Consider the following 21,828-nt stretch of genomic DNA (forward strand, 5'->3'; position numbering starts at 1 on the left):
AAACTTTTCCCCTTTTTTAAATAATTGACAAAAATTGCCTCATTACCTTCCTTTAGCAAAAGCACCTTCTGAGCAGAGTAATACTAATAGATCTGGAGCCAACTAGGGCATATATCTCTGAAATAGGGCGGCCTTCCTTCCCCTTCCTTTAAAATTACAGAGTGAGTTTCAGGGGGGGGGGGAAATGTTTTGAGCCCTTAGATAACAGCATCAATAAATATTACATATCACTAGATGCTTGGCTAGCATGAAGCTGTGTTTTGGAGGGTATTTCTCTAGCATATGACATTTTAATACAATATTTATTTTTATATAGTTTAGCCTTATGTTTTTAGATTTGAAGCAACATAGCAATAACTCTGCATCCGTTTATTAATATCTTCTGAAATTTTGATTCCTAAAGGGCGACACAGGATTAACTGGAGCTGAAGGACAGGTATGTGTTTGTGTTGCTGTTTCATATGCCCCGACATCTGCTTTCCCTGTCTCTTTGACTGCTTCATTTTAGCATACATTTTGTGCTGGCTGCTGGTTTTAATTTCGTTGATAAAAATACTTTTGAGTGCTTTTTTTAAAAAAGCCAATAAAAAAGCAAGATACATGCTTTCAATAAATAATAAATATGTTGCCAGGTCACAACCCCAACTTTTCAGTATTATTATTTGATTGTAATTTACAATGATTTTGAATAGTTTTTGATAATTTATCATTTGTATGCTGTGTAAGTGAATATAATATCTGAAGACCTTTTCAGATAGCATAATTCACATGTGCTCTGTGTTTTGGCTTTGTTTAATCTGCCCTCAGAAATATGTTCAGAACAAAAGGGATTTTTAATTTGTTTTTATCAACTTAAGGATGTGTAGGGCGAGGGAAGCTTTAACATTTTATAGAATTCATCAGGTAGAATGGAAAGGGGGGGGGGGAATGTTCAGCTATATGCCAAGCATGGTGGCTTCCAACTGATTGCAGAAAGTTCACATTTAAAAGTTGAGAAACACATTCCTGATAGTGGGACATTGTAGACATAGCAGAAAGGAAGTGAAAAATACTAGATTTCAACAACTTTACTAACAATCCTTGTAGCCGGAAGTTAGTCAGCATCTAACGTTAATGATGATATCCAACTAAGTCATACTCAGAGTAGATCTATTGAAATCTATGGGGTTAAGTCCATGTTCGTTACTCTCCGTAAGGTTGGAGTTAAGCGCATGTAATGGGGCTGGTGGAAGCTGATTTCCCTTTTCCTATGCTCCCCACAACAGCTTTCCTGGCCTCTGAAAATGCTCCACTGAGGGTCAGAGGACCCTCTTGAATGGGTGGTTTGTGCTGCTGGGGATTGGAAAGGGATTCTTCCAATATCAGCTGGAGACACCTTCCATGACTGGAGCTGCCATTCGTGGCAATTGCCTCCCCCTTTCTTTTAAGTACACAGAGCCTTGCAATGTTGGCTAGGCTGAGAGGCAGCACAGGACATCTAGGGAATGGCATAGGTAAAAGGTAAAGGTACCCCTGCCCGTACGGGCCAGTCTTGCCAGACTCTAGGGTTGTGCGCCCATCTCACTTAAGAGGCCGGGGGCCAGCGCTGTCCAAGGACACTTCCGGGTCACGTGGCCAGCGTGACAACCTGCATCTGGCGAGCCAGCGCAGCACACGGAAACGCCGTTTACCTTCCCGCCAGTAAGCGGTCCCTATTTATGGCATAGTAGGCTTTAAACTTAGTCTGATGCTGTGTATACTCTTAAATAAATATATCCTGTGCATTATTAAGTTACGGTTTTATTTTCAGATTTTATGTCAATATTTTTTGTTGCAGCTTTTTAAATATGCAGGAATCTTTTAATGCACAGTTTTGTTTTGTTTTCAAATCAATAACAATTTTAGCATTTTTAAAAAATGTGTCTCTTTTTGTCTCGGCCAAATGGTAAAGGGTCGCTAAGAAAGGTCACAAACAGGATGTTGCTAGCTATTAACAGCCAAATAAACACTTCTGAAAAATATACTTTCAGTAAGCTTCTTGGCAAGTTCTACAAGCTGTTACAGTTTTCATTCACAAGCCTCACAGTAAAAACTCTTCTTTTTGGATATAAATACAGTAGTTCTAGGCGCTTCTAAGACTTTTCCACATTGGCAAATGAACAGTAAAGAAGACAGAGACTGTTGGCCAGTACCAGAAAGATAACAGAATCTGTTATTATTACTGTGGTTTTTGTTTCTGCAGAAAGGTTTAAACTGTGTTAAATTTGTTTTGCCCTTTGTTATTTATGGATGCTGCACAGGGGACCAAAACACTGGCAGTCAGGGTATAAATTGCCTCCATAAATAAATAGCACTCATTTTAATAGCAAACACAGATGGTGAGTGCTGACAGGATTGCAAACAAAGTGGGAGACTTTGGATGAATCAGCTTGTTCAGAAAAACTTGCAAAAGTACAAGGAAGCTTTTTTCAAAAAACAAACAAAAAAACAGAAACAGAAACAAGAGTCTAACGAAGACCCGAGCATGCTCAGTAACAGTGGCATATATGCGGAAACAGAGAATGTGAGGGGTTGGATGAGTAGAATCGCTTGTTTTCAGGGAATGAGCGACTGGAACCCTGAACAGAAGCGCTGTAGAAGGAAGAACATACCAAAACATTTTTTGAATGCAGGCCCCACTTGTGTATACATACATTTGCATGGCTTACATCCATTTGATAAACAGTCAGTGCCAAGGCAGCTAAACTAACTAATGAGCTACACTGGCCTGGTTCTCACATTACACTTATCTGTGGTTAACGGAACCACCTTTAACCCAAATTTGCATCTGGGGACCCATATCTTCTTTTTACCATACAATTGTATGGTGGTAGTGCTGCTGTTGTCACCCACTTCAGATTAGACTATGACCCTGCAGTGGTCTCGACTAGGTAAAGGGTAAAGGGGACCCCTGACCATTAGGTCCAGTCATGGCCGACTCTGGGGTTGCAGCGCTCATCTCGCTTTATTGGCCGAGAGAGCTGGCGTACAGCTTCCAGGTCATGTGGCCAGCATGACTAAACCGCTTCTGGTGAACCAGAGCAGCACACGGAAACGCCGTTTACCTTCCCGCCGGAGCGGTACCTATTTATCTGCTTGCACTTTGATGTGCTTTCGAACCGCTAGGTTGGCAGGAGCAGGGACCGAGCAACGGGAGCTCACCCCGTCGCAGGGATTCAAACCTCCAACCTTCTGATCGGCAAGTCATAGGCTCTGTGGTTTAACCCACAGCGCCACCCGCTTCCCCTTGACCTATTAGCTGAAGACCAAAGATTAATTTGAACATCTGAACCTAGCCCAGCAGCTTTGCTGTGGTTTAGTAGCCATGACAAACCACACTCATAAGCCATGATTTGTTTTTGGTTAATAAACCTTGGCTTATGTTAACCGTGACTTAGCATTGTAAGCAAATCAGTCCACTGTGTACAAGTACCTCTTCCTCAGAGCTTTTTTTTTTTTTTAATGTTCATAATGTCTCCTAAGATGCTCTTCAAATAACCACCAGGTGTCTTATAAGCAAAAAGTCTGTATAAGGTCTGCCAACCTATTCCTGGCACATCTGTGGCTTTACATTATTCCATTTGGCTAGAAAATTGAAATGGGGTTGTTATACCCAGCTAATAAGATATATTTGAACAATATAAAAGCTATAAAAAGCCATAGCAAAACAAAATACAGAGGTTGGGAATGTTGTAATGATTATAGAATCTAATCCATTGTGACTGAAGTGGCTTTGGCTTTATTTTTAAAAATTGTAGAACTCATTGTAGGTCACAGTCCAGCATAGAAGTTAAGCACATTTTGAGCCTATGGAAAAACAATGAGCTTAAACACAGGCAACTCACTTTGATGAGGCTTTGTGGCTTTAATTATCCCCCCTTTATTAACATAACTTCATTTAGTAATGTCCCCTGGATACGATTAATTATCTCGGTGGTTTTCCTTTCACATCACCTGTGCCTCTGGGTTTTAATCTTTTCCAGCTTCCATGACAGGCTAGGTGGTCTCCTGTGGTTACTTTAATTGGCACATCATGAAAAGAGTCCACCGGGATTGTAGAGAAAACAATCCATTTTCTTGTTCTTGCATCAATCAGGAATTTTTAACATTGACTTAGTGTACCCTTCCTCAACCTGGTGCCCTCCAGCTGTTGTTGGGCTCTCAGCTCCTATCAGTCACCCCCATCATATCCCATTGGACAGGAATGATGGCAATTGTAGCCCAAAACATCTAGAAGGAACAAGGCTGCAGGAAGCTGGACTAGTATATGAAATGGTTTCATTGGGATTTAAATGTTACCTCATACACAGAGAGAAACTTGCCAATAAAAATATTTTCTTTTCTTTTTTGTTCATGCATATTATAGCGTGCATATTTTTCATTAAAAAAATGAAAACATGCTCACCGTGAGTTGTCAGGTGTTGGCTATTGCAGTTATTACCTTTGATTTCAGAAAGGCGAGAAAGGAGATCCTGGCATGAGTGGCTTCACTGGGCAGAAGGGAGAACCAGGAGTTACTGGTTTGATTGGCCCACCAGGCCCAAGAGGAGGACAAGGAGAGAGGGGATCTCCAGGAACTCCGGGGGCAGATGGAAAACCTGTATGTATGCCACCTGAGATGACTTTTTTCATGCTGACCAATTTCTTTTTAAAAATGAGCCCATGTCACCTTTTTAATGCTTCTCTGTTCAATTTAGGGAAGAGGCTTTTCTGAAGAATTTATTCGGCAAGTTTGTGCAGACGTGCTGAGAAGTGAGTCCCCCTGTTGATTCACAGTTCTGCACTGTAGTCACCTTGCTGGGATGCACCTGTGTGAGCTTTAGGACATGTGCCTAAATTTCCTACAATGGGGTGGAGAACCTTTCTGGCCCAGTGAGCCAGATCTTTATCTCCCTGCACACCACCCTTGGGGGCCAATCTTGACAGGTGCTTGACACCTATCAAAGTTGATCTGTAGGCGTAAGGGGAGATAGTTGAAAGGGCTTGCCCAGCCCTGTGCACAAGGCTTCTCAAATGTCTGAAAACCAGCTGATGAGTGTTTGGGAAGCCCTGCATGCAAGTGCCAAGTGTAGGGGTAGCAAGGGTTTGGGAAGCAGGGTTTGGCAGTTCCGGCAAATCCCCTTTTGTTCAAGCCCTGCATTCATCATATATGACTTCAGGGATAGAGCAGGTGAGCGTGGCTTTCCTGGAAGAGCCTTGCAGGCCAAGTGGGGAGAACAGGTTGGCCAAATCTGGCCTGTGAACTGGAGGTTCTCCCCCCCCCCTGCTCTACAGTGTGCAGAGGTTTAAAGGGAATACATGGTGGGCATGACACAGTCAAAACTAAGGAAATTTAAATCTGACTGATCTCAAGGGGTGAGCATGTGCATAAATCTCCCACTGTAATAAGTGGAGCTTTTTTAATTACTTGCCATAACTAGATCTCAATTTGACCAAGATGCAATAATATTTTCAAACAATTTGATATGGTTTGGTTAGCTTGTGTATTGATGGTGAGGATATGCTGCCTTTGGTCTAAGCATTTTTATCTGAATTCCCCTTAGCCCAGTTGCCTACAATACTTCAGAATGGGAGGCTACAACACTGTGATCACTGCCAGTCTCATGGCCCTTCCCCAGGGCCTCCTGGTCCACCAGGCCCACCTGGCCAAGAAGGTCCTCGAGGATTTCCTGGCTTGCCAGGAAATGATGGTGTTCCGGGCCTGACAGGAGCTCCTGGGCGTCATGGATCTCGTGGACCAAAAGGTAATTGTCTGTATGCCTCATGAAACAAAATTCTCTTTCCAGCCTAGAGATCTGTACTGAATAGGAATTGAACTGGAGGAATTATCTCTCCATTCTCAATCTGGCTCCTCTTCTTCTCTTATTAAAAAACTCAAAGGGATTGAAGCTGCCTTAAGTCCATCTAACTCAGTGTGGTCTACACTGGTGGGCAGTGGCTCTCTAGGGTTTCAGAAGGAGAATTTTGTGTTATTGCCCACACTTCAATGGAACTAACCATGAAATAAGTCTGTAATACGATTGCTATTCTATAGCTTGGAAGTATATCTTGCTGTCTGAATGGAGCTGAAACCCAAATAAGTATGCATATTTGGAAAGCTACCTGCAGAGGGATTTAGGGCCTTTGAATTATAATCTTCACCATACTGTCTTCACATCAGGCACAATGGACTAGCAAGTTTCTACAGAGCTGCTGCTTTAAACATTCTGATTGTCTGTTTTTTAAGACAGTGTCTTTTACTAAAGATGGGGTTCTATTTTAGTGAAGGAATATCTTACCCTCCACCTAACCAACTGCTGAAAAAATGTAGATTATATTGTTTGCCCCCTCCCCCAAAATATGTTCCATGAACCAAAAATTGTGGTGAAATGGTTGCACATAGCTCTGCTTACCATTAGTAGGAGGATTACATTAACACTTTAATTGGAAGTGCATGAAGGTTTACATTTCCGAATCCTGTTCCTTTCATGGTTCAATCCTATCATATCCATTAGGATACTAGGAGGAAGGTCTAAATCAAGAGAAATGAAAGTGTTACTATCTTTTAAACTGTCTCAGTTTGGGCTTTGTTCGTTAAAACACATGCGTTTGCCCATTCTATTGACAGGCAAATTGATCAAATAAAGAAATAGTGCTTCTGTAACATTGCTTCAGGCATTGTCTGCTGTTGTGTGTGTATTCATTTGAATTGTACAGTTTCATATGCACCGTTTTTCTAGGACATTGGCGGCTAAACTTTTTTTGGCTCAGGGACCACAGGCACTCCTTCTGAGGGTCACATGGCAGCAATGAGTGTGGCTGAATGTAGGTGTGACCACACCCCACGCTCCTACTTGAACACATGCACACCCAGCTAGGCAGCCAGTCCTTCATGCTAATCAGCTGAGAAAGAGGGATGTATCACTCCCCTCTATTTATGACATCAATAAGATGACTGGGGAGGTGGTGATTTGTATCCCCATCAGGGTGCTGGGCTCTACATACCCCAGCATTGTGTCTGTTTTAAATATATCTATATGCAATTATTTGTTGCTACTGCCACCAAATTTGGTGGGATCAGGGGAGGAAGGGGAAAAATGCATTGGTAGGCTGGATGAGGCCCCGAACTGGGGGTTCTAAGGGAAATTTGGGGACAGATTCATTCTCCCCCTGTCCTTTTAATTTTTATTCCACTTACTTGAGGAATTGGGTGCATATGTTTTAAGCTGGAAAGCCTGGGAAATCTGCCACTTACCCCATGAGAGCTCTTTTCTTCATTAGCCAAGAGGGAGCAATTATGTGGAAAATATCTTTGATGAAAGCAAAACCACCAGAACCTACCGGTATATTTTTAATCTGTTTAAAGAGCTACTATAAACTTCTGAACTTCAGTTACGATAATAACAGTAAAACCAAACCAAACCATGAACAACCAAAAACAAAACGCAACACTATTAAAACAGCCCAACCCTATTAAGGAACAAATTTTTACATATGTCTACTCAGAAGTAAACCCCATAGAGTGCAGTGGGGATTACTCTGAAGCAAGTGGGTGTAGAACAGGCATCCCCAAACTCGGCCCTCCAGATGTTTTGGGACTACAACTCCCATCATCCCTAGCTAACAGGACCAGCGGTCAGGGATGGTGGGAATTATAGTCTCAAAACATCTGGAGGGCTGAGTTTGGGGGTGCCTGGTGTAGGGTTACAGCCTGTATCTTACAATAGAATCTAGTAGAGGCCTACTTACCTTTTATATTAAAGATTACCCAAGTGTACTGAGATTGTTATGCAGCAATAACAATGTTCTTATTCAGTAGCTGTCATTTTTCTCAAAGTTTTTTCTTAGAACTTGAACCTTCTTCTCCAATGGTCATTACATGAACTGAGTACTTCTTCAGTTATTATTGTTGCCTTCTACTTTTACAGTTTTTAAAATGTAATATATCCCTGAACCACTAGATAATTTTAAGCACATCGTTAATTGAAGTATGTGGTCTGAAGACATAAACAGTAATTACAATGTGCAGTGTGGATACAATTTTGTCTGTTTCACATTTCAGAATTTTTATCTGATGATCATCTGTCTTCAATGCATGTGAAATATTTCCACACCACTTATGATCTTAGCCTCTTCCATCATGATAGTTATTTTATTTATTGTGTTTATACAGTATAAATATACAATATTGTGTTTATATCTCAGAACTGTTTCCTTCATTTGATCCTCACGACAATCCTGTGAGGAAGGTTACGACTGAGTGTGAGCCCAGAGTCACCCATTGAGCTTCCAGTTGGGATTTTCACTCCAGTCTCCTAAGTCCTAGGGCACAATTATATCATATGTCGCCTCTCTAATTCTGCCTTTCTATCCTTAAAAAAACAGTACCATATACTCCTGATACATGTTGACACACTTTGTTCCTGAATTAAAATTGGAGGCACACTTGATTTTTACAGGGCCAAAGGATATTTTTATAATGTGAAACTTACCAGCACTCAGAAAAGCCCATCACTGCATTTCTGCAGAAATTACTGATTTTGGCACATCTCTGATTGGCAGGAGGTGACACCAGAACAGTGACTCAGGCAGACAGCCTCCTCTGATGCTGCAGAATTCTGATGCATGTTTTCATGCAAAGTGGTTCAATGGTCAAATCACACCCAATGCAGAAAAGCAGCATAATTTCCCCTTCAGAACCTAATTAGATGGAGGCAGGGTGATAGTGTTCAGTCATGCCAAAATAGGAACTCTGAGCTTATGGGAATTCGCCCCCCCCCCAGTACACCGGTATGTCTTAGTGCACACTTTGGGAACTACTGACAATATGTATTTTATGTCTGGCACTTTACAGGACTACCAGGAAAAAATGGAGCTAAAGGAAGCCAAGGAGTTGGGGTCCCTGGGATGCAAGGACCTCCAGGACCTCCAGGTATTGTTTGGAGAAGCCAGAAAGCTTTGGAGCTAACGTGCTCTAAGATTGCACTTCTTAGCTGACCCTTTCAAAGAGTCACTTACGTTGGCTTTAGTGGGACTTTTCCACAGAAGCAGCCATCAGTACTGCGGCTTGGAATTTAAAAATCAAATCAGTAGATCATCTTAATGCATCTACATAGCTGGTTGTTCCTCAGGGAAAAGCTGGGTGAACAGATGAATTTTAAGTAGGCACCTTAGTACCAGTATCGTAGCTGCCTTCCTGATTATCATTGGGAGGGTAATCCAGGGGGCAGGTGCTGCCACATTAAAGGCCCTGGTCTTAGTGGGCACAAGGCTTGGAAGCTTATGGCACTATGAAAGGTATCCTGCCCGAGGATCAAAGTGACTAGGCTGGAGTAAACAAGCTAAGGTGCTTCCAGAGGTATCTATGTCCCAAGTTGGACAGGTCTCCACATAGAGGCATAGTACTGTAGAGTTGGAAAGGGACCCCAAGTTCATCTCATCAAAACCCCTGCAGTGCCTGTTGGCAACCAGTGCTGCTCTTTCACCACAGGTTTTATGTACTGTCAGTAGGGCAATCCCTTCTTTCTGCAGCATTCTGCACTAGCTACAGTGCCCAGGCTAACCTTAAGGAAAGCTCCACATAAGGTTGCATTGCAGTAATCCAGTAAAAAACCAGTGCCTCAACTACCAAAGTTAAACTATCCCAATTCAGAAACAACCGGAGCTGCCACAGTGGTCAAAGCTTGCAGAATACACTATGAAGCTACCTGGGCCTCCGGTGACAAAGAGGAAACCAGGAGCATTCCCAAGCTACATATCTGCTCCTCAAGGAGCAGTGTAACCCCATCCAAGGCAGGCAGCTGGTCTATTTATCAGATCTGGGAACTGCTCACAAACATTGTCTTACCAGGATGCCATCTCACTTTATTGATGCACATCAAGTCCACTGCTGCACCTTAGCAGAGCTCCAGTTCTTTTTGCTCAGGGATGACGGACATCAGCTTTCTGGACAATGCTCCTGTGGCACTACTAGGGCTGCCAGGGTGGCACAGACTCCTCTCTTACTGCAACAACCAAGGCACTTTCATGTGTTATTCACGTCAGCACCTTTAAACATAAAAAAGTAAATACTTAATCAGGCAGGGTGGATCATGCTAGAAATCTTTAACAAATTGTAATACCTTACCGGCACTAAACACACTCCATGTATATATTTCATATATTGTTAAAGGTCCTGAAGGTCCACCTGGGATAAGTAAAGAAGGATATCGTGGAGAACCTGGGAAGCCAGGTAAAGATGGAGACCGTGGAAATCCTGGAAATCCTGGACAAACTGGACCACCTGGCATCTGTGACCCGTCTTTATGCTTTAGTGTAATTGTAGGAAGAGATCCGTTTAGAAAAGGACCAAACTATTAATTTGGGATGTGTTAGTGGCAGACTAGACCTGGTGCTTGTCTTCAACAATCTTTCAAGTCTCAGGAAGATGACTGGCAATAATCCTCTTTCCCAGAAACTAAAGTACCTCTGATGTGTAATGTAATATGGTAAAATATTCCATATTAAATTTAAGACTCTAAATATGTGTTGGGCCTATGGGCTGATCAAATAACATGCTCCCCCACCCAGTTAAGCTTAGTTATCACTGTACATTTAAATACAATGAAACCACATAGTTGTCTTTTATTTAAATCCCATTGCTATCAGTCATGACTAGCTTTATCTGGATTGGAGAGTGAATTTTAACGGAATGATACTGTTGAAGTCCATTGGCAACACTGCTGGAAGCCGGATTGGGTCCTCGATGTTTCATGATCAGCTGTATACCACTGTGAAGTATTTTCTATCCAGCCTAAATATGCAGCATCTGAATTTTAATGGAACATGGCTGGTTTTTATTTCGTTTGTCGATTTCATCCATTTGTGTATGTTTCATATTTTTCTGGTTAACCGTTTTCTTTTGAAAAATGTATGAATCCAAGTCTTTTTTATAAAAAACAACAACCCCCATGTTGTCCTCAAAATTACCATGCAACTATCCAATTATACGTTTCCATCTACAAGTAAAGAAACCTCCAGAGGCACCTTAAAAAACTTAAAAATGCATTTTTTATATATAAAAAAGGTTTCTAATTATATTATGGCCAATTTTTTTTTATCATACTGTTGCACAACCAAGCTTAACCATATTTAATTTTTTTCAGCTGACTATAGAACTGGGTGTTTTTGCTATGCTCCATAGGACTGCGGTTGTCAGACAAAAGTTTACAAGCTGTGCTTTATGCTTACTACATAACTACAGTGTTCTTTATGCTGCTTCTTTGTACATTTTAATTAAGGCATTTCTGTGTTTATTTTGTAAAACAAGATGCAATCAAGAAGCACTGCTGGCATCCTCATAAATTCAGTTGTACAATTTCTATCCGAAGTTGACGCTATTTTAAGCTTTAACGCAAAAAGTCTTTTATTGCACCTACGCAAAGCTTTATAACTGGCCTTTTGTTGTTGTTGTTTTCTGTCATTAGTAATATGCTTGACATTCAAGGTAAAAAGTTTTTTTTAAGATTTTGTGGTAATAAAAGCAATTTTTTCACTTGTTGAGCTGAGTTTTTATTATTCATGTGAATTATGTTCTACAGAACATTATTCACCCAACTGCATACCAACAAGATAAAGACAACAATGTCCAAACTGGACAGCATTCTGGTCACACAAGGCCTGATTCCCCCTGGTAGAAACAACAAACACTGGTAACATTAAAATCACAGACCACGCCCCAGTAGACGCTACCCTCAGGAGAGGAAGCACAAACTACCCCCATCATGGTCCTTCAGCCCCATCCTAACCACAAACCAAATAGCTAAAAAGAGTCTCTTCAAAACTACTTTATGGACAATGATGTAGGTGACATAACACTCCCCACCCCCTGGGGACACAATGAAAGCAGTAATCAGACGTGCCTGCATAAAGGAGAGGGCATCCCTTAAAAAACAGCTCCTCAAAAATTGGTAAATTAGAACAACAAATTACAACCCTCTCATCAAACTACAAACAGGAACCAAAAAGCTACTTAATAGAACGAAAAAGAAGGGACATTGACTCTCTAGAACAATGATTAACATCCTATACTCTAAACAATGCTTTTACGAATATGGAGGGAAGAACTCCAGTCTATTAGCAAACAGATGCAGGGAAAAATAAAACAAGAATACATTGCGTCACTAAAAAAAGACCGTAACATAACATTCTCTGCCAAAATAAATAACCTCAGAATTTGCTGAATTTTACTCCAATCTGTACACCTCCCGCAACCCACCTGAACATCCCCACAACAGCATACCCATTTCTCTAGAACAAACTAAAGAAAATCCCCACAACACTGAACAGGTTCACACAGTCCATGCTTAAATCATGGAAGGGAAAAGTAGGCAAATTATCGCTATGGCTATCCCCATCCCCACTAACCCCCCTGGCCTATCACCCACTATTCCAACATGCAGCACAAAACCTCCAGATAAAAACCTGGCAAACCAAAGGTCTACACCAGGGGTCACCAAGGTTTATCTTGCCTGGGTCAGATCGGTCCCGCAGAGATCCCTCTGTGGGCCGGATCGCGCACCCCCCCGATTTTCAGATGCGATTTTCGGCGCCACGGAAGTGAGTCCCCACGCTGCGCTGCTTTAGTGCAGTATGTGAGCGGGCAGATCTGTTCGGGGGCGGCTCGGGGCCGGTCAAATGACCTCTGCGGGCCGCTTCTGGCCCATGGGCCTTAGGTTTCTGACCGCTGGTCTACACTGTCTAAAAGACTGCTACAAAAACAACAAACCCATACCAACACAAGAAACACACAACAAACTGGGGGACACCCAAATACCTTGGCTAACACATCATCAACTTCATGCCTTCTTAAACAATCCATCAGTAAAATCAGCAGCCACTAGGCCCTTGACCACCTTTGAAAACCTCCCGACAGTAGAGGGACACAATATACAAAATGCTGCTCCAAAATCCCACAGACCCCCTTGACAAAGCAGGTAGTAAGTCTGCAGAAATACAGAGAAAGGTTGTGTGAAGTGGGGAGTGTCCTTTAAAGAAGATTGGCAGATGGGGGGGGTATTGAAGAAGAGAGGAACCAAAGAGAAAGGGGAATTGTAGATAAACTGCACATAGCCTAGAAACAGGAGTAGAAATACGCTATGAGCAAGAAAAAGCTGTACAGGCAATGGAAGACTGATTGCTGCAAAGGAGCTGTTTCCATAGAACCAGGGGACCATTTTGTCTGTGGGCTTCAAGTCTGTAATTACAGATTTGTCAAACACTGAAAGTACGATTATTCAGTCCGATTAATATTTTTAAATGGGTTTCTGACAGGTGCTATTTAATACTGATTGAGAATGTTATTGGTGCAGTTAGTTTGGTTAAAAATGCATAATTATTTTTTTAATTTTCATCGTAATTGTTTGCCACTTCGAATGCAAATTTATAGAATACGCAGTGAAGAATCCAGTTGAATCAAGCTCTGGAGCTGTCCAGATATTATGCTTTTCTCAATTCTGTTTCTTAAAATGTAAATCCTACATCTTCAAATGTCAGTGTCTGGATGCGTTTTTCTTTTTCTGACCAGAGAATAAAAGGTACTAGGCATAGATCCTTTGTGCTCCTTCATATGTGATATCCAGCAGATGGCAGCAAAACAAAGCCCTGTGGCACAGACTGTGGTCAGTTGTTCCCCATAATAGCAGTCGGGGGATTTTGGAGAGGAAACTGATACAGGCTCTGATCCAGTTTACGAGCACATACCAGATTGGGGCCTTGCAGCTAACTTGCTCTTTCCCCTCTGAATAGCCTGGCATTTTTAATATAGGTGTGCTAATCATAACAAAAATAGGTTGGTCTTGGTGATCTTATTTGTGTGCAGATGGGCATATCCATTAAACAGAACTGCATGATTGCAAACTTGCGGCAATCAGTCCACGAATAATGAAGCCTATCTTCCTTCTTGCCATACTATCAACCTCACTACACAAAAACACAATTTCGAAAGGCCAGTGGTAGCATAATATTGTTGCACAGATACCAGCATTCCATGACGATCACTAAAAACAACACTCAGGCTGTGTAAAACGCAATCCATACGAGCCAATTGCTCAACGAGCCAATACAAACCACAACAAAAAAGACATGCAAAGGAATGTTAACGTTGCAAATTGTGCTAGCTTTGTACATGCCAACTATTTCTTGGCTTTCATAATGTCTGAGTTGCAACTTAATATGGGCTGTTGAACTGACAATTGTAATTGTGGACTAATTACAATTACAAATGTCCTAATAATTACACAGACTGATCTTTCCACTGCTTAGCCATGTAGGGTTTTCTTTCCTGGCAGAAAGCTCTTCTGCGTAGCAATATCAGTCATTAAGCTTGCTTTCCTCACTGTAGCGTTCATGAGGAATTGGTTTTTCCTGTATTTGGTGGGTAATTGCAAGCCTTCAGGGAGTGTGGTTTTGAGTTAGAAGCAGTGACATTTCAATAGAAGAGATGTCCGTTTGCTGACATTTATTTGACTGTTATCAATGTAAATCATACTGTGGGTAGTAGACCCAATGAAATAAATAAACTAGTAATTTAAGTTGATTGATTTCACTGGTCTGATCTTGAGTATAATTAATGTGGAACACCACTCTTTATAATTTCCCCCTCTGTACTTCTAAAAAGTATTTATTTCATTAAATTTCAAAGTATTTATCTGGAATGCTTCAGCCTGTAATTGCCTTGGATTTTAATATTCTGAAGCAAAACATCCTTTAAAAAGATCAGTACAAAACAAAGAAACACCAAATAACTAAAAGTTCTATTTATGTCCATCATTTCTGGACTCCAAAAGGAACATTCCAATGGCAACCACAGCAAAACCATAAATTCAGAAACAATATTGTGCTTTTTGCCGTTTAGCTTAAACCACATAAATTTTATGCAAAAATAAAGATTTGAATGAAGGTTCAATTTTTATTCATATGTTTGGACCAAAGATTTCTGATGTAACCAAAAGCTTATGGTTATTCTACATATCGGGGGCACACAGCAGCCAAAGTTAAGCAGTTTTAGGTGCAATCCGTTATACATTTACTTGGTAGTAAGTCTCATTGAGAAATCTTGCCTGCAAAACAGTGGAAGAAAGCAATTTTGGTATCTATTCCCCACTTCACAATAGGCCGCTATGTCCACTAAAAATCTGATCCAAAGAGTTCGGATGGGAGGTGGTGCTGGGGACTTAAGGGGGGAGAAATCAGAAAAAAAAGATTGCCTGCCCCCCCCTCAACCACTAGGTGCATCTCAAGTAGAACTTAAGCACATTTATTCCCCTTGAAAATAAAATTGGAACAGACAAAGTTGAGCCCCGAGACCTGTAGGCAAAACATGATCTGTCACTGAACTACGTTCTTTCCCCAAGGGACTACATAGAGGAGGAACTAAGATCAAAGTTGAACATTTTAATACTAAGGAGCTGGGAGTTTTGTCTTCAGTACGCCCTTGGACAGGTTCTGGAATAGGCTTCTGATGCAGCCTGTAGACATATGTCTAACTGGCAGCTTGTAGACATACATCTTGGTGTACATGATGCTGGCAGAGCTTAATCTCAGTGACAGCTCAGTGTGGCTCAGCCTGGAAATCTCTTTCACAGTGTCAGATTTGAGAACTCATTTCATGCATGTGCCGATGGTCTTTTTCAGAGAATATCTCATGGTTCTTTATTTTCTACAGTTTATAAGCCTACCTTTTACAGGGTGGGTTGCAATGTAAGGACCAACATAACACACAATAAGAAATATATAAAATATCAGATGCAAAAAAAATGGTTGTATCCAGTGAGGTCATTCTGTCCGAGAAAAAGACTTCCACTTGCACAGTGGAACTCCCCCCCCCCAAGTCCTCTCTTTGCAAGCCACCTGCACCCCCCATCTGTTCCAGAGAGCTGTGGCAGAAGGCCTTCTCGGTAATGGCACCCACCCTGTGGAATGGCCTCCTATAAGATGTTAAGGAAATAAACAACAACAATTTATTACTTACATCCTGCACATCTGGCTGGGTATCTGACTTTTAGAAGACATCTGTTTAGGGAAGTTTTTAATGTCTGATGTTTTATTGTGCTTTTAATTCTGTTGGGAGCCACCCAGAGTGGTTGGGGAAACTCAGCCAGATTGGTGGGTTATAAATAATAAATTATTATTATTATATGAAAAACCCCAGAAAAGATTTCAGTGGAAAATTGGGATGGAGGGTGGGTGGGGAGAGAAAGCCCTGCCATGCAAACGGAAGTCCTTGCATGAATGCCACAACTTTGTTGACGACAGCTCAAAGCCCATCATCACCAGTGGAACATCTCACAGGACATCTACCGCACTGAAGCTTTTCAAAGGTGGGAGACCTTCAGTTCTGTATGTGTTGTCCTACCAAGGGACCTTTGACTCTACTAGTGGAGGGGCAGTTATACCACTTTCTAAGAGATCTGAAGCAGCCTTCAGCCAGTGTAAACAATACTGACCAATGGTCTGACTCAGAATAAGAGTGTTCCAATGTATGAAAAAAAAAGCAAAGTACCATGAGGATTATTTTAATGGGGATAGGAATCTTGTGAGGTAAATACCATCTGGAATTGGTATTTGCAGACATGGAGATTTGAGTCAAATCCTTACCAACAGTAGGAACATGCTCTTATTTTTACCAAAAACAACATCAAACCAAAACCAACCAACCAACAAACAAGCAAACCCCTTTGTAGGTTTCATCATCTTTTCCACTGGTAGCAATGTGGCACCAGTTTTGCTTTGGGGCTTTCCTAAATTTTAAATAAACACATAAGTATTAATTTGTGAAGAGAGTATTCATTCACTTGGCCTGAAGAACTTGGCCCCTTAGATAGCAAAGGATGAAGGAAAATAACTCTACTGAGTGCTAGGAAATAACTGGCATCTAGGAACAGGGTCTGGACAATCGGGCAAGAAATCAGAAGGATCCCAGTGCAACACTATCTAATATCTTGGTTGGAAATTGGCAGTAAAAACAAAAAGTTCCTAAGTAGTGTTTGCTTTTTTAGAAAAGCCAACTATGACTTTTTATACATCCTTCCAGTAGTTTCACATTTATTTCTCAGAAAATGGGAGAGGGCAATCATTGAGAAGATGATAAAAAGTATAGTGGCATGGTGATAAATGCTCAAAACTTACATCAGATGTGAAACAGACTGCTTTCACATTTCCACATTCTCATTTTTTGAAAAAGACCTTTCTTGATCCTTTACTGTAGCAAAACTGATGCTGCTTAATGACTCTGTTAGCCTTATGATGAGAAACTTTTATGGGCAACTTGTGCAAGAGCAAATTAATGTAGTCTACAAGCCACTGACTGCAGCAAGAGTGAAAGCCAGCCTTAAAACATAAAACCAAACCATTGCAAAAATATGAAGTATATTATTTAGACTAGAAACCAAATATTAAGCCAACGTACAGTGGTACCTTGGGTTACATACGCTTCAGGTTACAGACTCCGCTAACCCAGAAATAGTGCTTCAGGTTAAGAACTTTGCTTCAGGATGAGAACAGAAATCGTGCTCTGGCGGCACAGCAGCAGCAGGAGGCCCCATTATCTAAAGTGATACTTCAGGTTAAGAACAGTTTCAGGTTAAGAACGGACCTCCGGAACGAATTAAGTACTTAACCCGAGGTACCACTGCATCTAAAAATAGGCTCAAACTATAGTAATGATTGCTGATGTAGGAATGCTTGTGGGATTTTATTTTGTGAATTATGATACACACTGACCTGAACTGCCCCACCTGGTAGGTGGGTTCAAATTATGCAATTCTCTGAATGTTGTGATATAGTTATGAGCTTTAAAAAAACCTCAAAAGACATTGACAATTGTGTGTTTTGAAAGAAGATATGTTCAAATACCGTATTGGTCTGAATAGAAGCCTCACTTTCCCCCCAAATTCTGACCGTAAAAAGTTAAAGTGCAGCCAGGAGTGTGGGGCAAATAGTGCTAGGAGCACAGCAAAGCGGTGCCCGCCTCTCCACCAAGGCCAGGAAGGGAGAGAGCGAGGAAAGCCAAAGGCCTCCGGCAACGCAGTGCAGCCCCTCCCCCACCCAGTACGCAGCCAGGAGCAGTGAGGAATGGAGTGGCTTATATTCGGATATTTTTTCTTTTTTTTTTCTTCCCCCTCCTCCAATTTTAAAGGTGTGGCTTATATTCGGGCCAATACACTATATGTTTGTTTGTGTGTGTTTTCCTCTTAAGAGCTGTCCCTTGGGATACTGCAAAAGAGTATTCTAGTTTCTAAGAGACTTCGGTGTTGAGCAAATTCTCAGGACCCATCTTGCCAAGAATTCACTTCTCTGAGCTCCTCTTTGGCCTGATCAAAGCAACGTAGCATTCTAAAATGGCAGATTGGGTTGTCCCAAGTCAGCCTGCAGATGGAGGTGCCACTTTTAAATGTTCACTCCCAGCCAAAATTCTCTGCTAGGTAAAACAAAGCTTTAGATGGAGAGTGATTTTAGCCCATCGCACTCCCAGCGGTGTTAGTTTTGTAGCTGGTGGAGAGGTTCATTTTCAACAAAAATAAAGATCAGCATTAGATGTTTTCCCACCAGCACCTATAGTCTGAAATGATGCCATTTATTTCTACCACATCATTATGTTATTGTTTCATTTCTCGTGCTCTGCCTTATTCTGCAGCATGTGTAGACCAGGACTTTATTTCTTATTTTTCAGACAACGGAAATGAGAGCCAGTATGGTGTAGTGGTTAAGAGCGGTAGTCTCGTAATCTGGGGAACCGGGTTCACGTCTTCACTCCTCCACATGCAGCTGCTGGGTGACCTTGGGCCAGTCACACTTCTTTGAAGTCTCTCAGCCCCACTCACCTCACAGAGTGTTTGTTGTGGGGGAGGAAGGGAAAGGAGAATGTTAGCTGCTTTGAGACTCCTTAAAGGGAGTGAAAGGCGGGATATCAAATCCAAACTCCTCCTCCTCCTCCTCCTCCTCCTCCTCCTCCTCCTCCTCCTCCTCCTCCTCTTCTTCTTCTTCTTCTTCTTCTTCTTCTTCTTCTTCTTCTTCTTCTTCTTCTTCTTGTTACAATACAGCATACCTGTACGCAGAGGGTAACGTCCAAATGGGTCTCTCTGTGAACAGAATGGACTTTTGCTTACAGTACAGGTTTGTGGTCCTCCTCTTCTCCTTCCGTTCTTCTCCCTACCTACGGCCAACCACATGGACCGCCAGTCTTCTCCAGATTGGGAGACACTCTGAAGCAGAATTGAGGGGCACAGAAGGTTTCAGCAGATAGGCAAGGAAGGGGAAGTGTTATTGTGTGAGTGGATGTCTGCTCTTGCATCTACCTAGATTCCTCCCTATTGTTTTCTTGTTTGGCTAAACTTTCTTTGCCATTCATTGCCAGTATGTGGGTGGCAATCGATTCTGACAGTATGGCGCACCTTGTCTTCTGAAAGTTTCAGGTCCCAAGTTGTAAACTTCACTCTAGAGACAAAATAATTGCAATGGGCTTCTTCTGAACTAAGGCTCTGACAAATACCTGTAGATAATGGATGGTATTCAACTGACATCCCTCTGCTAAGAGAAGGAACTGAGAAGGAGGCATATTTTGGTGAGGTGATCTCCCCCAACCTACTTCAAAGGGTTGGGGACCCTCCAAAGCAGATGGGGAAGTGTTATGTACTGAAGTTCTCGTCCTGGGCCAGCAGGGGGATACTGTAGATAGTTCAGGTCCACATTTTGGTGAGGTGATCTCCCCCAACCTACTTCAAAGGGTTGGGGACCCTCCAAAGCAGATGGGGAAGTGTTATGTACTGAAGTTCTCGCCCTGGGCCAGCAGGGGGATACTGCAGATAGTTCAGGTCCACATATGCAAATCAGGGATCAAAAGTGACGTTCAGTGATTGGATAGTTACAGAAAGTTGTTACAGTTATGTTGTACTGGAGCTCTATATAAGCAGGCTGGCTAAACCCTTCAGTTCAGTTCTGTTCTGGCCTCTGAATAAACAAGAGCTGTTTGAAGAATCGCTGTGTTGTCTGATATGTTCACGCACAACTTAACAGGAAGGAATGGGAGGGGTTTGAAAAATTGCCCCCCTCCTTGCACCAGATATATGGAATGTGCTGCAACTTCCTTCAAGTCTTACCTGAAATCTACTAGAATATTAGTTCCCAAATCTCAAACATTGACAGCAAATGTTCGCTGGTAGCAGAAAGCGCACATCAGCTGAACTGCCAATTTGTCAGGTAAAGAAATTTCGGGACTGGAAGAAACTTGGCTTCAATTTCCAGGAGAAATATTTGGATCTGCTACAATTTATGAAAGCATAACAAAATGTTCTTCCATGCACAATGCTTTAAACAAACATTTCAACAAATCATTATCAGTTATGGGATCCTGGGGACAATAAGGCATAAAGCGTTGACAAATTAAAATATATTTTGCCTAGTTGTTATGATGGCAGGAATTATTTTCTGGGAACTGGTGATGTTTCAATGTGCCCATAAGAAAAAACAATTTCATGTGTGAGGTTCTTAAGTTGTGAAACAGGAGTCTATCTAGCTTTCCTCTGAAGGTTAATGCAATACTGTTTATTGGCTTTCTCGCATTTCTCATCTCACATTTATCAAAACAGGAGCAATATTTATGTAACAGTTTTAGGTTTGCAAAGTGCTTTACCATTTGCGACATCTCTGATGGGATACAATGGCATGGCAGGAGTTTTCGGGGAAGGGGGTGGGGAAGGCAGGAAGGCAAGAAAACAAATAATTTACTGCTCATGCCAATATTTCAATTACACATTGCACCATTTTGGAAACCACAGCTGGCTTCGGGGGCAGGGGAGCGGCCACTGGCTAGGGTTAGCTGGTGCTTCTGAAATGAATAAGTAATAAAAATGAAACAATCATAGCCTAGATGTCATCCTGTGCTTTTGATGTGCCTAATGCAATTAGACAAACTGTTAACACATTTACTGTTAAGAGATAAAATGTGACGTGTCTTCAATTTATGACATTGCTAAAGTCATCTATGGAAAATATCCATGGACCACAATGAAGCGGGGGGTGGGAGTGGGATAGATTTATTGCTTAAAGATGTTCTCTTTTAGACTTTTAAGGAGAACTTGGAGGATAATACTAGTATTTTACACTTGATGTGGATTTGCGGAACACAGGAGTTTCCAAGTGTTCCATGGAGAAAACGTTGTTTACTCTTTTTCAGCAGGGAGCAACAATAACTCCAGCAGGAATAAATAACACAAAACATTTTTACAGGAGGCATATTGGAGTTATTTCAATATAAAGACTGTTAACTTCACTTCCAAACACCATCTGGACTAATCGTATCCATTCTGGACTAATCGTATAATTCAAAGATTTTAATATAAAGTTTATTAACTTCAATCCAAAGCCTTGGTATATAGTACTGCAGGAATAAAATTGTTAGTAAATTTGCAAAGCTAAGCAGGGTCCAGTATGGTTTCAAATTGGATGGGGAACCGCATACAGTGGTACCTCAGGTTAAGTACTTAATTCGTTCCGGAGGTCCATTCTTAACCTGAAACTGTTCTTAACCTGAAGCACCACTTTAGCTAATGGGGCATCCTGCTGCCGCTGTGCCGCTGCCGCAAGATTTCTGTTCTCATCCTGAAGCAAAGTTCTTAACCTGAGGTAATATTTCTGGGTTAGCGGAGTCTGTAACCTGAAGCGTATGTAACCCGAGGTACCACTGTATTGAGGGTTGGACTAGATGACCTTCGTGTCCCTTCCAATTTGATTCTATAGCCCTTTTTTAAAAACAACAACAACATGCAAACAGTCTGAAATTCTTAAAACAAGATT

The 21,828-nt window shown here is 41.6% G+C and overlaps 1 protein-coding gene across 1 annotated transcript in view; it reads left to right on the plus strand.

The window, feature by feature from the left end:
- The window catches only part of COL21A1 (collagen type XXI alpha 1 chain), an 84,987-nt gene extending 73,457 nt beyond the window's left edge, over positions 1–11,530 (plus strand). Inside the window, exons 25-30 of the mRNA XM_028722621.2 lie at positions 404–436; positions 4,472–4,618; positions 4,716–4,770; positions 5,562–5,762; positions 8,852–8,929; positions 10,169–11,530. Of these exons, the coding sequence (XP_028578454.2) occupies positions 404–436; positions 4,472–4,618; positions 4,716–4,770; positions 5,562–5,762; positions 8,852–8,929; positions 10,169–10,356 (702 nt within the window). The 3' untranslated portion in view covers positions 10,357–11,530. The remainder of the gene's footprint in view (positions 1–403; positions 437–4,471; positions 4,619–4,715; positions 4,771–5,561; positions 5,763–8,851; positions 8,930–10,168) is intronic.
- The last annotated feature ends 10,298 nt before the right edge of the window (positions 11,531–21,828 follow it).

Source organism: Podarcis muralis, chromosome 3, assembly GCF_964188315.1.
Source record: "Podarcis muralis chromosome 3, rPodMur119.hap1.1, whole genome shotgun sequence".
In the NCBI taxonomy this organism is placed as follows: Eukaryota; Metazoa; Chordata; class Lepidosauria; order Squamata; family Lacertidae; genus Podarcis; species Podarcis muralis.